At 32.5% G+C, this 18,799-nt stretch overlaps 2 protein-coding genes across 4 annotated transcripts; one reads left to right on the top strand and one right to left on the bottom strand.

The window, feature by feature from the left end:
* Positions 1–320: 320 nt before the first annotated feature.
* Positions 321–2,882, bottom strand: LOC129870994 (uncharacterized). The gene is made up of 4 exons (XM_055945860.1): positions 2,311–2,882; positions 1,362–1,799; positions 846–1,161; positions 321–699 (listed from the first exon to the last, which is right to left on the bottom strand). The coding sequence occupies exons 1-4, from the start codon at positions 2,707–2,709 to the stop codon at positions 563–565; spliced, it is 1,290 nt and encodes a 429-aa protein (XP_055801835.1). The 5' UTR covers positions 2,710–2,882; the 3' UTR covers positions 321–562.
* A 4,036-nt stretch (positions 2,883–6,918) lies between these two features.
* Positions 6,919–11,349, top strand: LOC129870995 (uncharacterized). Of its 3 annotated transcripts, none has more exons than XM_055945862.1 (9): positions 6,919–6,991; positions 7,471–7,615; positions 7,700–7,786; positions 8,064–8,191; positions 9,249–9,345; positions 9,442–9,519; positions 9,611–9,836; positions 10,408–10,628; positions 10,824–11,349. In XM_055945862.1, exons 2-9 carry the CDS (start codon positions 7,514–7,516, stop codon positions 10,845–10,847), a joined length of 963 nt encoding a protein of 320 aa, XP_055801837.1. In that variant the 5' UTR covers positions 6,919–6,991; positions 7,471–7,513; the 3' UTR covers positions 10,848–11,349. The 3 variants fall into 3 exon arrangements, with proteins under 3 accessions (XP_055801837.1, XP_055801838.1, XP_055801836.1); XM_055945863.1 differs by lacking the exon at positions 6,919–6,991 and adding an exon at positions 7,268–7,346; XM_055945861.1 differs by lacking the exon at positions 6,919–6,991 and having other exon boundaries at positions 7,365–7,615.
* Positions 11,350–18,799: the final 7,450 nt, after the last annotated feature.

The following is an 18,799-nucleotide window of genomic DNA, read 5'->3' as shown; positions in this document are numbered from 1 at the left end:
GAAATTATCCACAACCTCGGATACAATGAGGGGATTAAATTTCTTAAAGACATACAGTGACTTTTGTGGTCTCTTATATTTATTTATAACATTTAAATTTTCTATTTTCCCTTATTCTTCTTATATTCTTGTTGAACAGAGTACCCGAAAATGCCAGCCCTCAAAAAACATGTGTTTTCAATGGCTGTCCATCAATTTTGGCCCTCGGAAAACAGATGCTTTTAGTAGTGAATTCTAAAAGCTTTTGGGCAAATGTTGTGAGGCAAGAGAGCATAAACAAAAAGAAAAAAAGAGAAAAAAAGCAATAAATTCATAAATTATTTTTTGTCACTGAATCAGACTGCCTTCAATTGCATTACTGCAGGCATGATGTTTTCCTTGTTCATCAGCATTAATCATAAGCAAGAAGAAGAAAATTTTCATATGTGTTACAGTGTCCAAGAAACCATACAACTACTACAACCATCTCATGGATCCACATTACATGATCTTATACTACACAATTTCAAAGGCAATGACATAAATACTCACACAATTTTCTATTGTGCAGCAAATTTATAATTCAAGAAACGCCGACGGTTTTCCCAAGCAACCAGAGCATCAGTGTCAGCTCTATCCCAAAAATGGTGTGAAGAGAAGTTCTGTCTAGCATGAAGCCAAATATAGTAACTCCTGCTCTATTGTTCTCAAAATATGTCACTGCAACACCAAAGTGTCATTTAATCTTGTGATGTAAACATGTAAAGTTAAAATTAAAGAGTTGCAAGTAAACATATACTTTTTGAATTAAAAAAAAAAGTTAAGACAAATAAATTGAAATGGAGGGCTAACTGCAATCAGCATACCTAGAGCCTGTCTCTTTTGGAACGAAATTGTACTATAGGCATACGAGGGGACAAACTTCGTATTATCCAGTTCATCCTCTTCATCTCCAACATCCTCTGCATCAGATGATCCTATAGAACTTGGGGGAAAATCATTGTTACAATCTACTTGATGTGCTTCTGGAGGAATCTCAGCCTCAGTCCAGTGATACGAGTCTATTGTCGCACACGCGTGCCATTTTGCAGCAAGGCACGTCACGGCTTGTGCCTTGTGGGTAATTCTGGTTGCACTTCGTAACAGTATCATCAGCCCAGCAAGAAGGCTGACAGAACACAGCTGCATATATTAAGACCAAAACATTTATAGTTCCATTAACGGGCAAAGACAGTGGCGGAATAAGAATTTTTATTAAAGAAGTCAAAAAACGAAGAAATAAACATACGAAGAAGTCAAAGAGAGTTCAACATCTACTATATATACATAAAAAGTAATTTTAACCCTATATAACCACTAATGAGATTACGAGAATGCATTACCGCAAGTTCACCACTCTTATAGACACGTAGATCTGCATTTGGGCGTGTAGCCAGGAGAAGGGAGGCAAATAGACTTGCTGTGATAAATATCAGTGCCCACAAGATGAACACGCGGAACCTATGGCTAATAATTCGCAAGTGCCTCCTGATCCTGAGATGTTCTCGCAACACGGATTCAACATCAGAATCCACATGGAAGAGTACTTGAGCAAAATCTTGTAATCGGAGGATCTGAAGGTAACAGATCAAGCGGAAAAGTACACACACTAAGAAGAACACGACGGTTCTGTAGAGCCAGGAGGTCAGCTCCAGAATGCAGGCGACTACATTGCCAAATAATGGGATTTGGGTTCCACCTGAGCTGTACCACCAAATCTTGTATGTGCTTTCAACAACAAAAGACGGCATTACAAAAATGAATAGGATCCTCATCGATCTCTGCATATTAATAAGAGTAAAATATAAGTTTGCATCATGTTGTTCAATGCGTATAGTAATAATAACTAGTACAAAACAAGAATCAACATAGCATATTCACTGATTTGAACAATTCAGTCCACACATTTATGAATGGAAAAGGAAATTGGAGACTGGATTCATGTTTGCATTGAGCACCATGCAGTCATACTGGAGAAATCTCGATCCTTGGCCAACTAATCATTAAAGAAAGAACCTTTACTACTATCAAACTTATTCTTTTTTCCATCCAACCCCCTCAGAAGGATCAATAGTATTCTCACATGCCCTCCAATATAACTCGAACCCTCACTCTATCAGTTGATTATAGAGATGCTCAACCACTAGAGCAAGCCTCACTTGTCCTTTACTATCAAACTTAATCAACTCCAAATAATTCGTTTTTAACACAAAATTTACCATATAAAACAGAGTCTAAGGAACCAAAAAAAATACTTAAGCTGAGATCAAGGAAGATGGAAAGAATACATACATTGAGTTGTTGTGTGTAGCAGTTTCTAACAGTCTCGCTCTCATCACAAAGCTTGTCAAGGAACAAGAACCTTCTAAGTCCATATTTCTTATTGAACCTCGAAAGACAGATAAATGACAGCACAGCAACGCTGCTGAACGACAACTGAACAACAGAGTCGTAAGTCCTACTATGATCAGCATCGCAATCGCTACAAGCCAGAAGGTAATGGGACAGCCATGGCACAACAACTGCCAGTAAACTGAACACAAACCAAGATAAACAAGCAGACCAAGGGTCCGATTGGTCGACACACATCCACTTGAACCACGTCCTAAAACTCCTCAATTCATCATACATGTGGGAAGCACTTCGGACTAGTACCTTCTTATTTTCCAAAGCTTCGTCCTCCTCTGCCATATTTATGCTATCAGTGTATATAACTTGCACGTACAGTTTCCTTTGTTAGCGCGGAAATTTGTGAGGAGGTTTATATATTAGATGGAGAATGAGCAGAGCAAAAGATTGTAAAATCTTAAATGACAATATGATTTTACGAGGCACCCTGTGTACAAGGGCAAGACGAAAGGTCCAACATGGCAATAAATGGTTGGTTACCAAAATTAGAAGAAATAAAAACACACTAAAAAGTCAAAAAAATTCAACATCTATTATATATATATATAAAAGTAAATTTTATTATATATAAATACTATAATTTCCTTTGAAATGAATCAAGTTCCTATTCCTCACATTTCAATTTTCTTTAACCACAAAAAGGATGTCCAAAAGTAGTTGGAATCAAAAGTTTATGGGATTCCTTCTGGATTCTTCCAATCACTGGACATTACATACCGTAAGTCCTAGTGTATGTTTAATTAATGGAGTTAAGTATTATTATTATAAATAGAAGAAGCCTGCTACCTAAAATCCCATGAAGCTTGTGATTTAACTTTTAAGGTGAACTTTTTACTTATCTAAGCTTCCGTGATCAACAGGTCATTTTCACCGGTTTAGTAATTTAAGTCTCCGCCACTAAAATACCCTCCGTCCCATATTTCATTTGACATGATATTTTTTTTAAAAAGGAAAAAAAAATTATATACAAAAAAATAAAAATAAAAAACTAAATTCATGCTCCAGAGCAGCAAATAATTTCAGATAAATACATCTTTGTAATTAATAACCCCCCCTCCCCAAACAAAACTAATTATAATTTCCTCAACTATAACTATAACTACATGCACGCGACTTTCATTTCTTCAACAAATCACTGCTCCCTTCCCTAATATAATCCCTTCTCCAATTTAAGTCAACACTCGATTTCACAATATTTTATCATTGGAGGAAATTGTGATTCTCCCACAGCATCATGGTAGTTGGAATTCACAGCAACAGTACATTAGTTCTGACGTTGAGGCAACAATAGTAGAATCTAATTTCAATTACGACAATTTAGTCACACAAATCTCAAATCAATTCAAAATTATTGCTTCTGAAAACATCGAGATCAAGTACGCAGTTGCACCTGGATTCCTGCCACTGAAAATATCTAATAATATGGACGTGAAAATCTACATTGAGTTGAAAGAGAAGAAGCCTGAAATTACTTCCTATCCCCTAATGATCACCTACAATCACACACCAATCGAAATAAGTACATCAATGATTGATTGTCCAGAGACATTTAAAAAAATATGAAACTATTCACTTTTACAGAAACAAATACATCTTGTAACACTGATGATGCTTGTAATTTTGTTAGTGAAGAGATGAGTCTGGCTAACATAATTACAGACATCTCCAAGAAAACAATCAAAGTTTATTAAACCTACAATAACAAATACACTCTTGCACAAACTGTAAAGTGATATTCAGTTCATGAAGATTTTCAATATATAACTTATAAATCATGCAAAAAAAGGTATAATACCTATATACCATATTGTATATTTGTATAGAATCATATACCATGACAGTATATGACATATTGTTATAGTACATTGAGGAATAACCAGACATTTAGGGAAAATTACACAATTACTGAATGGCATGATGTTGAAATGATATAATTGAGGAACAATCACTATTTCACAAAGCCAATTTTCAATCTTTAATGTGGAACTTCTAAATCCTCAATGATACCATAAAATGTCATTTGGTTTGAATACAAGTTATGATGAGATTAGTTATGATGAGATTAGTTATGCTGAAGTTATTTCTTATTGACTATTTGATTTGTTGTATTTAATTCAAAATACTATGCATTGCATAAACTTTAAGTACAAGTTGTTTGTTTATAAAAATACCTTTCACTTTATTTAGTTTTTTATATTTTCTTTGCGCTTTCGTTATTTATTTTTAAAATAAAACTTTCATCTTATTTACCTTAAATATTTTTGTGTGTGCATTCCCATGATGGTACTATATGTATTTAAAAATAAAATTTTCATCTTATTTAGTTTAAAAATAAAACTTTAATCTCAAATTTCTTAAAATAAAAAAAAAATTATTATTTATATCACTTCATTTAAGCCCATATCACTCTTAAATTGTAAAATGTTAAAATTTTTATTTTAATTGATATATAAAATACAAGCTTTCAAGTGGCTAAAAGAATTTATAATTAAAAATATGTAATTTTGTGTTAAAAATGAAATTATAAATATATATATATAATGTGATGGTATCATAAATATTTTTCTAAGTCATTTGATGGTACATGAATGATACTATCACAGTATGATAATAACAGTATGATCATATGTTATTATGATATTGAAATTGTATAATTGAGAAACAACTAATGTTTCACAAAGCACTTCTAAAATCCTCATATATATATTATTTTTCTTTTATTTTTTTGCAATTAGGTTAATTTTTTGTAAGATCAATTCAAATAAATTGAAAAAATTAATTTTTTTTGCTAATTTTGAAAGATTTGAAGTTATAATACTTAGCCATATAGAATCCAGAGAAGGGAGTGGAGGTGGGGGTGAGGGTGGTGGGAATATCAACATGATATTCGAAATTTTTATTTAGGGCTGTCGAAGACAACGAAATAGCATCAAAAAACCTCTTTCGGCCACCACCGTCGTCGCTGTGGTTTCTTCATTTACTCCTCATTTTGAATCATGATTTCTTCAAAACCCATAAAGAAGAAGAAGAAATCTAGCTGAAATTCATAAAAAAAATTAAATTTTAATTCAATGGGGTTGAAGAATTGAAGGTGATATAGTGATAGTGAAGAATAAAGATTCAATATTGAAGGTGCCGGGACATAATATTTTTGGTGAGATGAGAGATAAAGTTGGTGGATTTAGTGATGAAGAAGATACAATTATTAGAGAATTTTAATTATATTTTAGGAATTAATTAGTGTAAAAATAGAGCCAACAAAAGAAAAGTTAATTAATAAAGAAAAGAAAATAATATAAAATTAATAATTTCTGATGTAGCATTGATGTGATAGTGAGTGTAGTACATCACATACTTCATCTCGGGGTGGTGTTGAATTCACTTTTAAGTAATAAAAATGTGTAATAAGTCATCATGATAGTTTAAGCGTGTAACTAATTTTTCGGGACAAGTTCAAAAAAAAAATTATGCCCTTTTCCTGAAAATCAAAAGACATAATGTAATCAAAATGTTTATTATATATAATATTCTCCACACCAACTTTCTGTATAATTTGTGTATAATAAGGGGTTGTTTGAGTTGCATACTAAATTATTCAGAGATTATAGTCTTGAAATAAATTTATACAATATAAAAGGTGAGATAAAATAATTTTCCGTTTGATAGGATAATATGGGACATCCAAGATTAAGATGAGATTAAATTTATATTGTGTTTGGTTGACAACACAAATTTATCCTAGATTAAATTTATATTGTTAACCAAACACAATATAAAATTAATTTTAAACTTAGAGCCTGTTTGGATAGGCTTATTTTAAGTGTTTTTAAAGTTAAAATAACTTTTAAACTCTTTTATGGTGTATGGGTGAAATGAAGAATGTGTTTTGAATACTCATTTTAAGGCGACACAACTTTAAAAAAGCTAAAAGTGAAAAAGTTGATATTTCCAACTTAAAAAAAAAACTTATTCAAATAAGATTTTAATCCTCAGATATTTCAACTTATTCTGCTCCCAAACAATCTTTAAATATATAATCAATATATGTATACTCATTATATAATGTATACCAAAATTATACATTAATTACACAATATATAAATAAAGGAACTTGCCATAAACCTTAGTTCTCCACAAGAACAACCCTATAATTAATCAACTCAATTTCAATATAGAGCCTGTTTGAATGGATTTAAAAAAAGTAATTTTTATTTATGAAGTGCTTTTAGAACTTTAAAGTGCTGAAAGTTATTTTTATAAATAAGGAGTTGAGTGTTTGGATAAAAGTATTTAAATGAGGAAAATGATGTGAATTTTAAGGTTAAAAGAATAAAAAGGATAGTTTGAGAATTTAGTTAAAATATAAGAGATATAAAAATAATTTTCATGGTAAAAAAAATGACTTTAAACACTTACAAAAAAAAAAAGTTAGCATTACACAAATACGTTGAAAAGGTTAAAAGGTTTTACTATATCTCAGTTGCAACATTAAAAAAGGGTAGATAAGAGAATAAAATTAGTAGAATAATCTTGAATTATTTGAGAACCCCATTGTCAACTCTAGGTATTTTTCTCTCCAACTGCTATTGATTTGTTTAGCTGAATCTGAGATTCTTTCTGTCCTGTAATTAGTTGCAACATTTTATGGCAAACTGCACTAAATCTTCAAGTTTTGTGTTGATTCCATTGTTGTTTCTTTTCATCTCCTTCTTCAACTTTTCTCACTTTAGTGCTTCTTTTTCTGGCAATGTATATGCATATTCTTTTGAAATTAAGAGTAGTGGTTATACAATAGAACATACCTCATTCAATTGTCACTACTATTTTGATTTTTATGGGGTTGGTTAAGAGGGGTTTATTCTTTTGAATAACTGTTTTTGATAATCATGGTGCCCGGGTAGGACTAACTCTGCCAACAGGTACCAACTAACTCTCTTCACCAACAAAAATCAACTAGTGTTTTTGTTTATGCTGGTTTCTTTTTTTCACCCTTCAATTTGTTCTTCAAATGAACCTTACTTGTGTTTGATCAATTTAATATAGTGAGGAAAGGAAAGTACTAACAAGTACCATAACAATTGTCAAAATGAAGAGTGGCAATCAGACATGGGATCCATTAGTGGAGGAGTTCACTTTTGCAGAAAATTCGGCTCCGTTCAATAATTGTCATGCTTCCACTATTGTTGAGGTTGTGGTTCACTGATTAGCTAAATTGACTGAGAATATAGCTGATTTGTTTATTCATTATGTGACTGATTTGGTTCATATAAAGGTGAATAAGGATCATTTCTTGGTTGCTTATTTTGGTGGTACAGTAGAGGGAGCTTCTGATGTGAAAATTTGGGTACAAACTTTTAAGGTAATCACATCCTGTATAACTTAACTTTAGTTCTCTAACTTGTTGGTTGTGTATCGTGTTTCCTTCGTATCAGATAATGTATGCCTTTTTACTTGCAAACCAATTATTGGTTTTGAGTTTATAGTTCATTTATATCAGCTAAGTCATTTCCAGAATATACAATTGTCGTTTCGTAAATAGCATTATAAACTTATTCATACGCCAAGCTATATATGACTTATCTTTTATTAATCTATTCATGGGAAATGAAATTGAAAATATGGAACATTTTGAGCAGGATGGCCGTTGGACCGCTCCTGTTATTGCTGATGAGCAATTTAATGTTCCAATGTGGAATCCTGTACTGTTTAAGCTCCCTTCCAGTGAAATACTCTTATTCTATAAAATCGGGCAAGAGGTACAAAAGTAAGTATATTCAGGCTTCCTTTTTTATATAGTGGCTAAATTATATTATGTAGACCTCTACTCAGACATAAACATCTATAAGATTATTTAAGCTTTTTGTTTCAAACATTTCATTTTATTATCAGATTTTTTCCACTAATGAATTTCATAGAATGATCCGACATGATATTGTTCGCCAGAAATCATTGTATAACACTAAATTACTATAAGGCGGATATAATTTGGGAGTACATTCACAAGCATAAATAGAAGTTATTCACATATCCAGGCTCTGTTTTGTGCATAAAGTCAAAGGTTTTGTTGCATTTCATACAAAGCTGTGTTTTGTGCATAAAGTCATATAATGAAATAAGTAATTTTGTAATTCTTAATTGTATTTCGTTACATCCTGACTATGTATTAATCATAGAATAATTGAGAAATTTTTAATATTTTCTTCAAATGAGTTGACTTCTTGTTTCATGCAACCATAGTAAGCTAGATTTCATTCTCAGATAGTCACATCCACAATTCGTTGCTGAATATACAACACTACTAACTTTACTACTTTGTTGAATGCAATTATGACTTATAACACTATACTGTCAATACTTCTCAACATCTCGTTGAACAGGTATACTCTGTGATTCATTAGTTTCTGATATCATTTATGTACCTCTTGTAACTTACTTCTGTCATTTCACCCCTCAATGCATTAATGTGTTGTTTTCTGAGTGATGCCACTTCATCAATTATATCAAGGTTCTCTAAATTTGGAGCGTTATCCAGTTTGGCAGCTTACCTAAACGTGCAATTTCTCAAAAGCTGAATACCATTGCCTACTTCCAGTTTCATTTTTTATCAGCCAAATTAGATGACATAGTTAGCATTCCTAAACTCAAATGAATTATTTGGCTAAACTTTTCCAAATTCTTTTTAGTATTTAAACGTAATTCTAAAATTAACAGTTGATCAAACTTACAAGATTTGATAATTCTTTGAATAAAGGCTATTGCGAAGTGTAATCAGGACAATAGCTTTGTGCTCTCTATGCTTGCTGATGGTTTTTGTATATTAGATGGAGCGGATGCTTGAAGCGGTCTTATGATGGTGGTGTTACATGGACGGAAAGAGAACAACTTCCTCCTGGTATATTGGGGCCAATAAAAAATAAGGCATGAAAATGAACAATTCTATACTCTCAGTTCCATGCTACTTAGATATATCATATCTGATAAGCTAAAAATAAGTTTTTCACTTATTTTCCTTAGCCTATCATGCTGGAAAGTGGTTCCTTGCTTTGTGGATCATCTGTAGAGAGTTGGAACTCTTGGGGAGCATGGATGGAGGTTGTACTAAATAGTTGAGTGAACGCTAAAAGTATCCATTCCTAGTGTGTTCAAAAGGAACTAATGATTAGCATACGTTTCTCTACTACAGATGACTGTTGATTCAGGTAGGACGTGGAGGAAGTATGGTCCAATATACATCGAGAATAACCCTCTTAGTGTGATTCAACCCGTTCCTTATCAGACTGCAAATGGGACATTGCGTATTCTTCTAAGATCATTCGCTGGCATCAATGAAATCTGCATGTCAGAGTCCCATGACGGTGGTTATACTTGGAGTTACGCAAAGCCTACTGAATTGCCCAATCCTAACTCAGGTAACTATTTAAGAAGGTACAGTTCAGCTTTAGGTTGTTTGAAATTGTGTGCCTATACTACAATGGTTACAAAATCAGTTTATTTCTTCGTAGCTTTCCTTAGTTACAAGATATTTTTACCGGTGACCAAACTTACATGTTTGCTGAAAGGTATAATATATAGATAGATACTTTAACTTTGCTCCAGTGGGCAACTCCAAATTTGAGTATGCAAATCTAGACACCTCAACTCGTCTCCACTATGTCAGTTGAACACTCCAACTTACGAAAATTGATTGTCTAGACAACTCCAAAATTTATGTGTCACGTCACCGTCGGGCGTCCATGAGACACAGTGAAAACTAGTTGGAGTGTTTAGTTTCCAGTTGAGATGAAGTTGAGGTGTCTAGATGTGCATTCTCAAAGTTGGAGTGCTTACTTGCCAACTGAGGTCATGTTTGAGTGTCTGGTTATGTATTATACCTTTCTGAAACTGTTTGTGTGAAATTTAGTAATATTACTTCACAGGAATATATGAAGAGCAGTTATTCATTCCGACATAGTTGTTGATTATGTGATATGTCATAAGCAGGGATTGATGGGGTTAAGCTAAAAGATGGGCGTCTTTTGCTTGCGTACAATACCATTTCTAGGGGTGTGCTCAAGGTAGCACTCTCAGAAGATGACGGAGACTCGTGGCATGATGTTATCACACTCGAGGAAACTGTAGGAGAGTTCTCTTATCCTGCTGTTATCCAAGCTAGTGATGGATTAGTTCACATAACTTATACATACAACAGAACGCAAATCAAGGTAAATAACAATTTGGTGAACTTTGTAAGGTTTTGGCTAGCTTATTTTGAATAATGTGTTTTAATACCTACTATCCACTTTTCATCTATTGATGTGTATGAAATTGTTTTAACTTGGTCATTCAGATTGCCCAAGTGATGGCGCTTGTAGACTACTTAAGCATGATTCCTTATTTTTTTTAAAATTGTTCTGCAGCATGTAGTCCTTCAACCCAACTAATGGAGTACAACAACATGAGAACCTTTTGAGTGGAGAAGGTAATTTTCTTATTTGTGCCATAGAACTGCTGGAAGAATTTGATAGACCACTTATTTAAGGCTAATCTCACACCTATTTTGTGATTATACTTCTAAATCTAGATACATAATTTTCCTCAAGTCAGTTCTTATGGTGATGATGAAGGGAAGCAATTGTACTTTTTCATTCTTTTCCCTTTTTGTTCCTTTCTATTCCGCAAGGTTGACTAGATTCTTGTAAGTTGACTTTGAATATGTATCTAGTTTTCATCTTTTTTTTTAAAATCAGGATGAACTTAATACTTAGGCATTATGAGAAGGAAGGGGATCCTTTTATTAAGTTAGAAGTTAGTTCTTTTCAGAGTAGATGATAATATAGACTGTGATGTAAAAGTGCAAAAAACTCAGTTTGTTTCTAAATGGGGTTTTAAGCTATGTAACACCGAGGAACCGGTACATAATCAATAGAGGTGTGTTTTGAAGTATTTTCCCTGCAGTTTTCTGCTAATTCTTTTGAGAAATCATCCTGAAATATTATAAACCAAATCAAAGATCCATGTGATATAGGTGCAAGAGATTGTTCTTTGTATTTGCACCTTGATTTCCACGGAAAAGGACTATGTTGTTCACACTTCACACTCTCCTTACGGAGGAACTAGCTTGTCCTTCACGTTCTTTTTCTTAGGGTACAAGGATGGCTACTTGAAATCATCCATAGTTATCCATAATTTTGTTTTGGACTTTGATTGAAGAGACATCTAACTTTCTCGTGCTGGTTTGCTAGGCCAAGTTTTGTGAACTGTTAATGAAAAGAGTTTTGATCATTTCCTTCTGGAGTAGTGTAAAGATGTTTTAATGTTTAAGATTCTCCCCTATCAGTGATTTATGGCAAACCTATTGCTGAAGGTGCCTTTTGTTAAAATTCCTTCCCTAGGAGCTCCTACCCGTTTTGCTCCCAGCACTCACCTGGATTTAGTATTTGTTTCCATTTTGCAATAATATGCGCCATTTATATATGTAATCAAGTGCGAGAGTCTCATTAAAATGCATCCAGAAGATGCCAATGATTACACAGCCATGGGAAAAAAAGGTAGCTCCTGTACAACTTACATGGGAATACTACTAGTAATTCAAGGAGCTATCAAAATCCATAAATTTATCAAAGCTATTTACATTTTTGAGTTTACTCTAATATAACATTTATTAGACATCTAGGCTTAATTGTGTATGATGGAGAAACCATAACCTCAAAACATTTGAGGTTGCTTTCTTTCGAAATGCTCCAAAAGATGCAGGCCGATATCAGTTGTCATATCTATTTGTTTCCTTCATAACACCCCAAAGGCCCTAGCTAACATATGCATCTTTCATGTTGTAAGGCATTACAAAGCTAACCTCAAAAAGATTTTTAAAAAACACACTTTATGTCTCTGGTAACTTGATGATAAAGAAACAAGTTGTCTTCTGATTCTTGTGGATACATGTATCACCTGCTGCATAGTATTTGTTGAGCTAAGAGCAATGAGCTAGAGAGTTAAGGAAAAGCAATGTGATTGCGAGCTAAGAGTGTCATGTGCTAAGGCTAACAATATGAAAGTTTTGATGATTAACAAACAAGTAGAAAAACATGACAACCATATGCAAGAATCAGGTCCTTCACAGATTTCAACAAGGACGGGTGGTGTCAAAAGCAACTTGAATTGATTGAGGTTGATTCTCCAAATCTAGCATGTTGTTGAAACACCTATTGTGAATGTTATTTACTTCACTAACATGTAAATCAAATCGTTCCAAGTTTTAAAATCGATTTTCGTGAAAAAAAACTACATGCGTTTTCCTTTACATAGTCATTTTAAAATAAATAGCAATATAATCAAAATACAACTTCTTTCTTCACACTGTACTCCATTCACCTAGAGTATGAACCCTCAACTAATGTCGAATTAAATTGACACATTTTCTTCTCAAATCTAGTTTAAGGAAATTCAGAAACAACCGATTAGCAAGACCCTTGTTGAATATAATGTCTTCTCACTTCATTTTATATCTTGGGACTATATTTATCAATGAGTATACTTTCTCCAGAACTGAGTTTATGTAATTGTAAATCAAATCCGTCTATAAAAAATAAAAAATTATCTCTAAAACTAGAACTTGGTTGAAATATTAAGTTTCTTAAAAAAATTATGAATTTCAATTCACAAGAATCAACAACAAATTTCTACAAAACAAAGATTTCATCAAGAATATAAGTAAACAAAACATTTTTAATAGGGGAATCATATCCCTCCTTTCATAGCACAACAAAAATAAAGTGTAATAGAGGAATCACATCCTTCACAAAATAAAATAAAATAAACTCAACTATTTCAATAAGGAATCACACCCCTATTTTCATAGAACAACAAAAATAATATGTAACGGAGGAATCACACCCGCTCCTTTCATAAGAGGATAGAATATGTCAGGGAGGAATCGTCCCTCATAACAAAAAGAAAGAAAGTAAATATTGTTGTAAACAATTTTATGAATGCTCACTATATCCTTTTGATGCCTATAAAAGGCATTGTTATTTAGATGGAAAAAACACACAAAATTAAGGAATACAAAGTTTCTTCTCTTTTTTCTCTCTACTATTTCTCCTCTTTCTTGGTTTTCTCTTGTGATATTAATTCGTTTTTAATATTTAATCTTTACTTTATAACACGTTATTAGCACGAGACTCTATCGTCTCAAAGTTTAAAGGCTAAATTTGAAGGCTTATAATTTTCATTTTATTTATTATGGCTAATCTGATTAAACTTGAGTTTGTTGCCCTTCAAAGCTCGGACAAGAACTATCTTTCATGGATACTAGATATTGAAATCGATTTGGATGCAATGGGTCTCGGAGACATCGTTAAACTTGAAAATAAAGCATCAAAACAATACTATGCTAAAGTAATGATATTCTTACGTCATCATATTGACGAAATTTTAAAAATTGAATATCTCACAGTAAAGGATCCACTCATTTTGTGGAATAACTTGAAAAAAAGATATGACCACTTGAAAATGGTCATACATCCAAAGGCACGATATGATTGGGTGCATTTAAGACTACAAGACTTTAAGTCTATTGATGAATACAATTCTGCCATGTTCAGAATTATTTCTCAATTGAAACTATGTGGAGATACGGTTAGTGATATTGATATGATGGAAAAAATGTTCTCCACATTTCATGCATCGAATGTGCTCCTACAGCAGCAATATCGAAAGAAATGTTTCAAAAAGTATTTTGAATTGATTTCTCATCTTCTCGTGGCTGAACAAAATAATGATTTTTAATGAAAAATCACAAGAATCGACCTACTGGATCTACACCACTTCCTGAAGTGAATGAGGTGCACTCCCACCATGCTAGACGTGGAAGAGGTCGTGGTCCTAGTTGTGGACGTGGACATGGTCGTGGCTATAATTATGACCAAGAACGAAATTATTTTCCTGGTGTTAATCATGCACCAAAGAAAAATTAATATAAAAAGGAAAAATAAAAAGATGAGAAATATGAAGCAGTTAGAACAAATTGCTTTCGATGTGCCGGAAGGAGTCACTATGAACGTGATTGTCGTACTCCCAAACATTTGATTGAACTTTATCAGGCATCACTAAGAAAGAAGGATAAAAATTCTGAAGCTAATTTTATGGTCGAAAATCATGATGCCTTCACACACTTGGATGTGACAGATTTCTTTGCCACCCTGAAGGAAAGATAGATCATTTGATTGATTTTTGATAATGAAAATTTATTTATAATAATGGATTTTTTTTTGATAATGGAATATTTTTTTTTTGATAAAATTTATCCCCTCAACTTTATTAAAATCTTTTGATAAGATTTGTCCACTCATTTTATTTATCACTTTATTGATAAATTTTGTCTCCCCTCCACTTTATTTATCATTTTTTTGATAAGATTTACTTTCCTTACTTTTCTTTATACATGATTTAGCAAAGCGTGGTATTGATTTGTTACTACTAATTTGTCTATTATTTAATTTATTTGATTCTCTTTATTACAATAAAAGGGAGTAATTATTTTATATATACTATTGCGATAAAAAATTAACCAAGACTTTAAGTTTGTTATGATGACTAAAAAAATTATATCCGCATAAATAATTATCATCATTTTTATATATTATTATATTATCTAGCTTTTACTTTGAAATAAATTATATAAATAAAGAATTAATAAAGATTTATTTCATTCTTTTTGAAGATATGAATAATTTTCAAAGCAATTATGAAGATATTTGCTTGATTGATTCTGGTACAATGCATACGATATTCAAAAATGAAAAATATTTTTCTCATTTAAATATGGACAGTATAAATGTCACTACGATTTCTAGTATTGCTAATTTGATTGAGGGCTTCAGAAAAGCCATTATAATTATGCTCAGAGGAGCTAAACTCATAATAAATAATGCTATATTTTCTCCTCAATTTCAGAAAAACCTGTTGAGTTTTAAAGATATCCGTAAAAATGGTTATCATATCAAGACAATTGATGAAATGGATCTTGAATATCTGAGTATAATAAAAAATGTCTTCGAATAGACATGTGTTATAGAAAAGTTTCCGACCTTATCTTCTGGATTGTATTGGACAAAACTCAGTGCAATTAAGGCACATTCTATAGTAAATCAGAAGTTTACTAATTTCAATATTTTTGTACTTTGGCACGATCGTTTGGGATATTCTGAATCTATAATGATGAGACGAATTATAGAAAATTCAAGTAGGCACCCATTAAAGAATCTAAAGATTCTTTCAAATAGTGAATTTTCTTGTACTACTTGTTATCAAGGCAAGTTAATTGTGAGACCATCACCAACAGAAGTTGCGATTGAATCCCTGTGTTCTTGGAATGTATATGGGGATATTTGTGGACCTATTCACCCACCTAGTGGTCATTTAGATACTTTATGATCCTAATAGATTCTTGTTCTAGATGGTCATATGTGTGCCTATTGTTATCTTGTAACTTGACATCTACAAAATTGTTGGCACAAATTATACGATTACGGGCATATTTTCTCGATAATCAGATTGGAACAATTCGCCTTGATAATGCTCCAGAGTTTTCATCCCAAGCATTTAATGATTATTACTTATCGATTGGGATAAGAGTAGAACATTTTGTAGCTCATGTTCACACTCAAAATGGTCTTGCTGAGTCATTAGTTAAACGGCCGCAGTTGATAGCAAGACCATTGCTTATGAAAAATAGGTTTCCCACTTTTGTGTGGGGTCATGCAATTTTGCATGTTGCAACACTTATTCAGCTCAGGCCGATTAATTATCACAAGTTTTCTCCATTACAATTGATTTTGGTCAAGAACCTAATATATTTCATTTAAATTTTTGGTTGTGCTGTATATGTGATTGTAGCACCACCATATCGCACTAAAATGGGCCCCCAAAGAAGGCTAGGAATATATGTTAGGTTTGAATTTCCCTCCATTATTCACTACCTTGAACCATTAAATGAAGATATGTTTACTACTCATTTTACAGATTGTTAGTTTGATGAGACACTTTTTCCAAAATTAGGGGGATAAAATAGTGAAAGCAAAAGAGAAATTTTGTGGAAAAATCCATCATTGTCTCATCTTGATCCACATACTTCTATTTGTGAGAAAGAAGTGCAAAAAAATATTCATTTGCAGAAAATTGCAAATCAAATGCCAAACGCATTTACAGATTTGAAAATGATTACTAAATCACATATTCTTGCAGAGAATGTCCCAATTCGGATTAATGTTCCTGTAGGACCATGTACTAGTGTCATAGCTAATGAGTCAAAAACACATTTGAAGTGTGGTAGACCATTATGTTCTAATGATAAAAAATCCTAGAAAAAAAAGAAAAGATCAAGATGACACTATGAAAGAATATCCTCTGGAAATTCAAAATGTGAATAATTCTGATATCCTTTAAGGGATCAATGAGCTTGAGACTCAAAGAAATAAGGAACTATTCATAAATTCAATTGATACTGAAGAAAATCTGAATCGATCAGAAATAATAGTTGATTATGTTTTCGCATACAATGTTGCCACAAGAATCATGCAAGATAGTGAGGATTTTGAACCTCAATCTGTTGTAGAATGCCGATAAAGAAATGATTGGCCAAAATGGCAAGAAGCAATTCAATTAGAATTGAATTCACTTGTCAAGCATGAAGTTTTTTGATCTATAGTTCAAACACCTAATGGTGTTAAACCTGTTGGTTATAAATAAATCTTTGTACGAAAAAGAAATGAGAAAAATAAAATACAAAGGTACAAAGCACATCTTGTTGCACAAGAATTTTCACAAAGGCCTGGTATAGATTATGGCGAGACATACTCACCAGTTATGGATGCAATAACATTGTGTTATCTCATTAGTTTCATGGTCCATGAGAGACTTGATATGCATCTGATGGATGTGGTTACAACCTATCTTTATGGATCACTTGATAATGAGATATACATGAAGTTTTTTGAAGGATTTAAGATGCCAAAAGCATATAGTTCAAAGTCTCGAGAAATGTATTCAATTAGATTGCAAAGATCATTGTATGGCTTGAAGCAATCTGGACACATGTGGTATAACCGTCTTAGTGAGTTTTTATCTAAGGAAGGTTATATAAATAATGTGATTTGCCCATGTATTTTTATTAAGAAAACAATATCGGAGTTTATTATACTTGCTGTTTATGTTGATGACATAAATCTCATTAGAACTCCAATAGAGCTTCAAAAGGAAATTGCTTATTTAAAGAATAAATTTGATATGAAAGATCTTGGAAAGACAATTATATCTTGGTTTGTAAATTGAGCATTTGTCAAATGGTATTTTTATCCATCAATCTGCCTATACAGAAAAAGTGTTGAAAAGATTTTATATGAATGAAACACATCCATTAAGCACTTTGATGGTTGTTCGATCACTTGATATGAATAAGGATCTATTCCGATCTCAAGAAAAGAATGAGGAAATTCTTGGTTCTGAAGTACCATATCTTAGTGCAATTAGTGCACTAATGTATCTTGCTAACACTACAAGACCCGATATATTCTTTTCGGTTAATTTGTTAGCAAGATATAGTTCTGCTCCTATTAGGAGGCATTGAAATGGGATCAAACACATATTGCGGTATCTGAAAGGGACTATCAATATGGGTTTATTTTATCCTTACAATTGCAGTCCCAATCTTGTTGGTTATGCTGATGCAGGGTATTTATCTAACCCACGCAAAACTCGATCTCAAACAGGCTACGTGTTCATATGTGGGGGTGCTACCATATCTTAGAGATCTACAAAGCATCACTTCATCAAATCATGCTGAGATAATAACTATTTATGAAGCCAACCGAGAATGTGTGTGGTTGAGGTCCATGACACATCTCATTCGAGAAAAATGTGGTTTGAAGTGTGACAAAGTAGCCACAATTATATATGAAGATAATGAACATGCATAGCACAACTAAAAGGAGTATTCATAAAAGGAGATAGAACGAAGCACATTTCGTCAAAACTTTTCTACACATATGAGCTACAGAAAAATGGTGATATCAACCTGCAACAGATTCGTTTGAGTGAAAATATGGTTGATTTATTCACCAAGTCTCTACTAACTGCAACCTTCAAAAAGATGGTGCACAAGCTTGGAATGCGAAGATTCACGTTTTTGGATTGATGTTCTCATCAGGGGGAGTTAATACGCTTTGTACTCTTTTTTCCTTACGAGGTTTTATCCCACTGAATTTTTCTTGGAAGGTTTTTAATGAAACAACAATCAATGCGTATTAGAACAATTATATATATTTGTTCTTTCACTAGAATTTTTATTTTATATGGGCATTCAAGGAGTGTTGTAAACAATTTTATGAATGCCCAT

This window comes from Solanum dulcamara, chromosome 10 (assembly GCF_947179165.1).
Source record: "Solanum dulcamara chromosome 10, daSolDulc1.2, whole genome shotgun sequence".
Taxonomy (NCBI): Eukaryota; Viridiplantae; Streptophyta; class Magnoliopsida; order Solanales; family Solanaceae; genus Solanum; species Solanum dulcamara.
The sequence above is the reverse complement of the archived record's forward strand: the minus strand, read 5'-3'. Positions and strand labels throughout refer to the sequence as shown.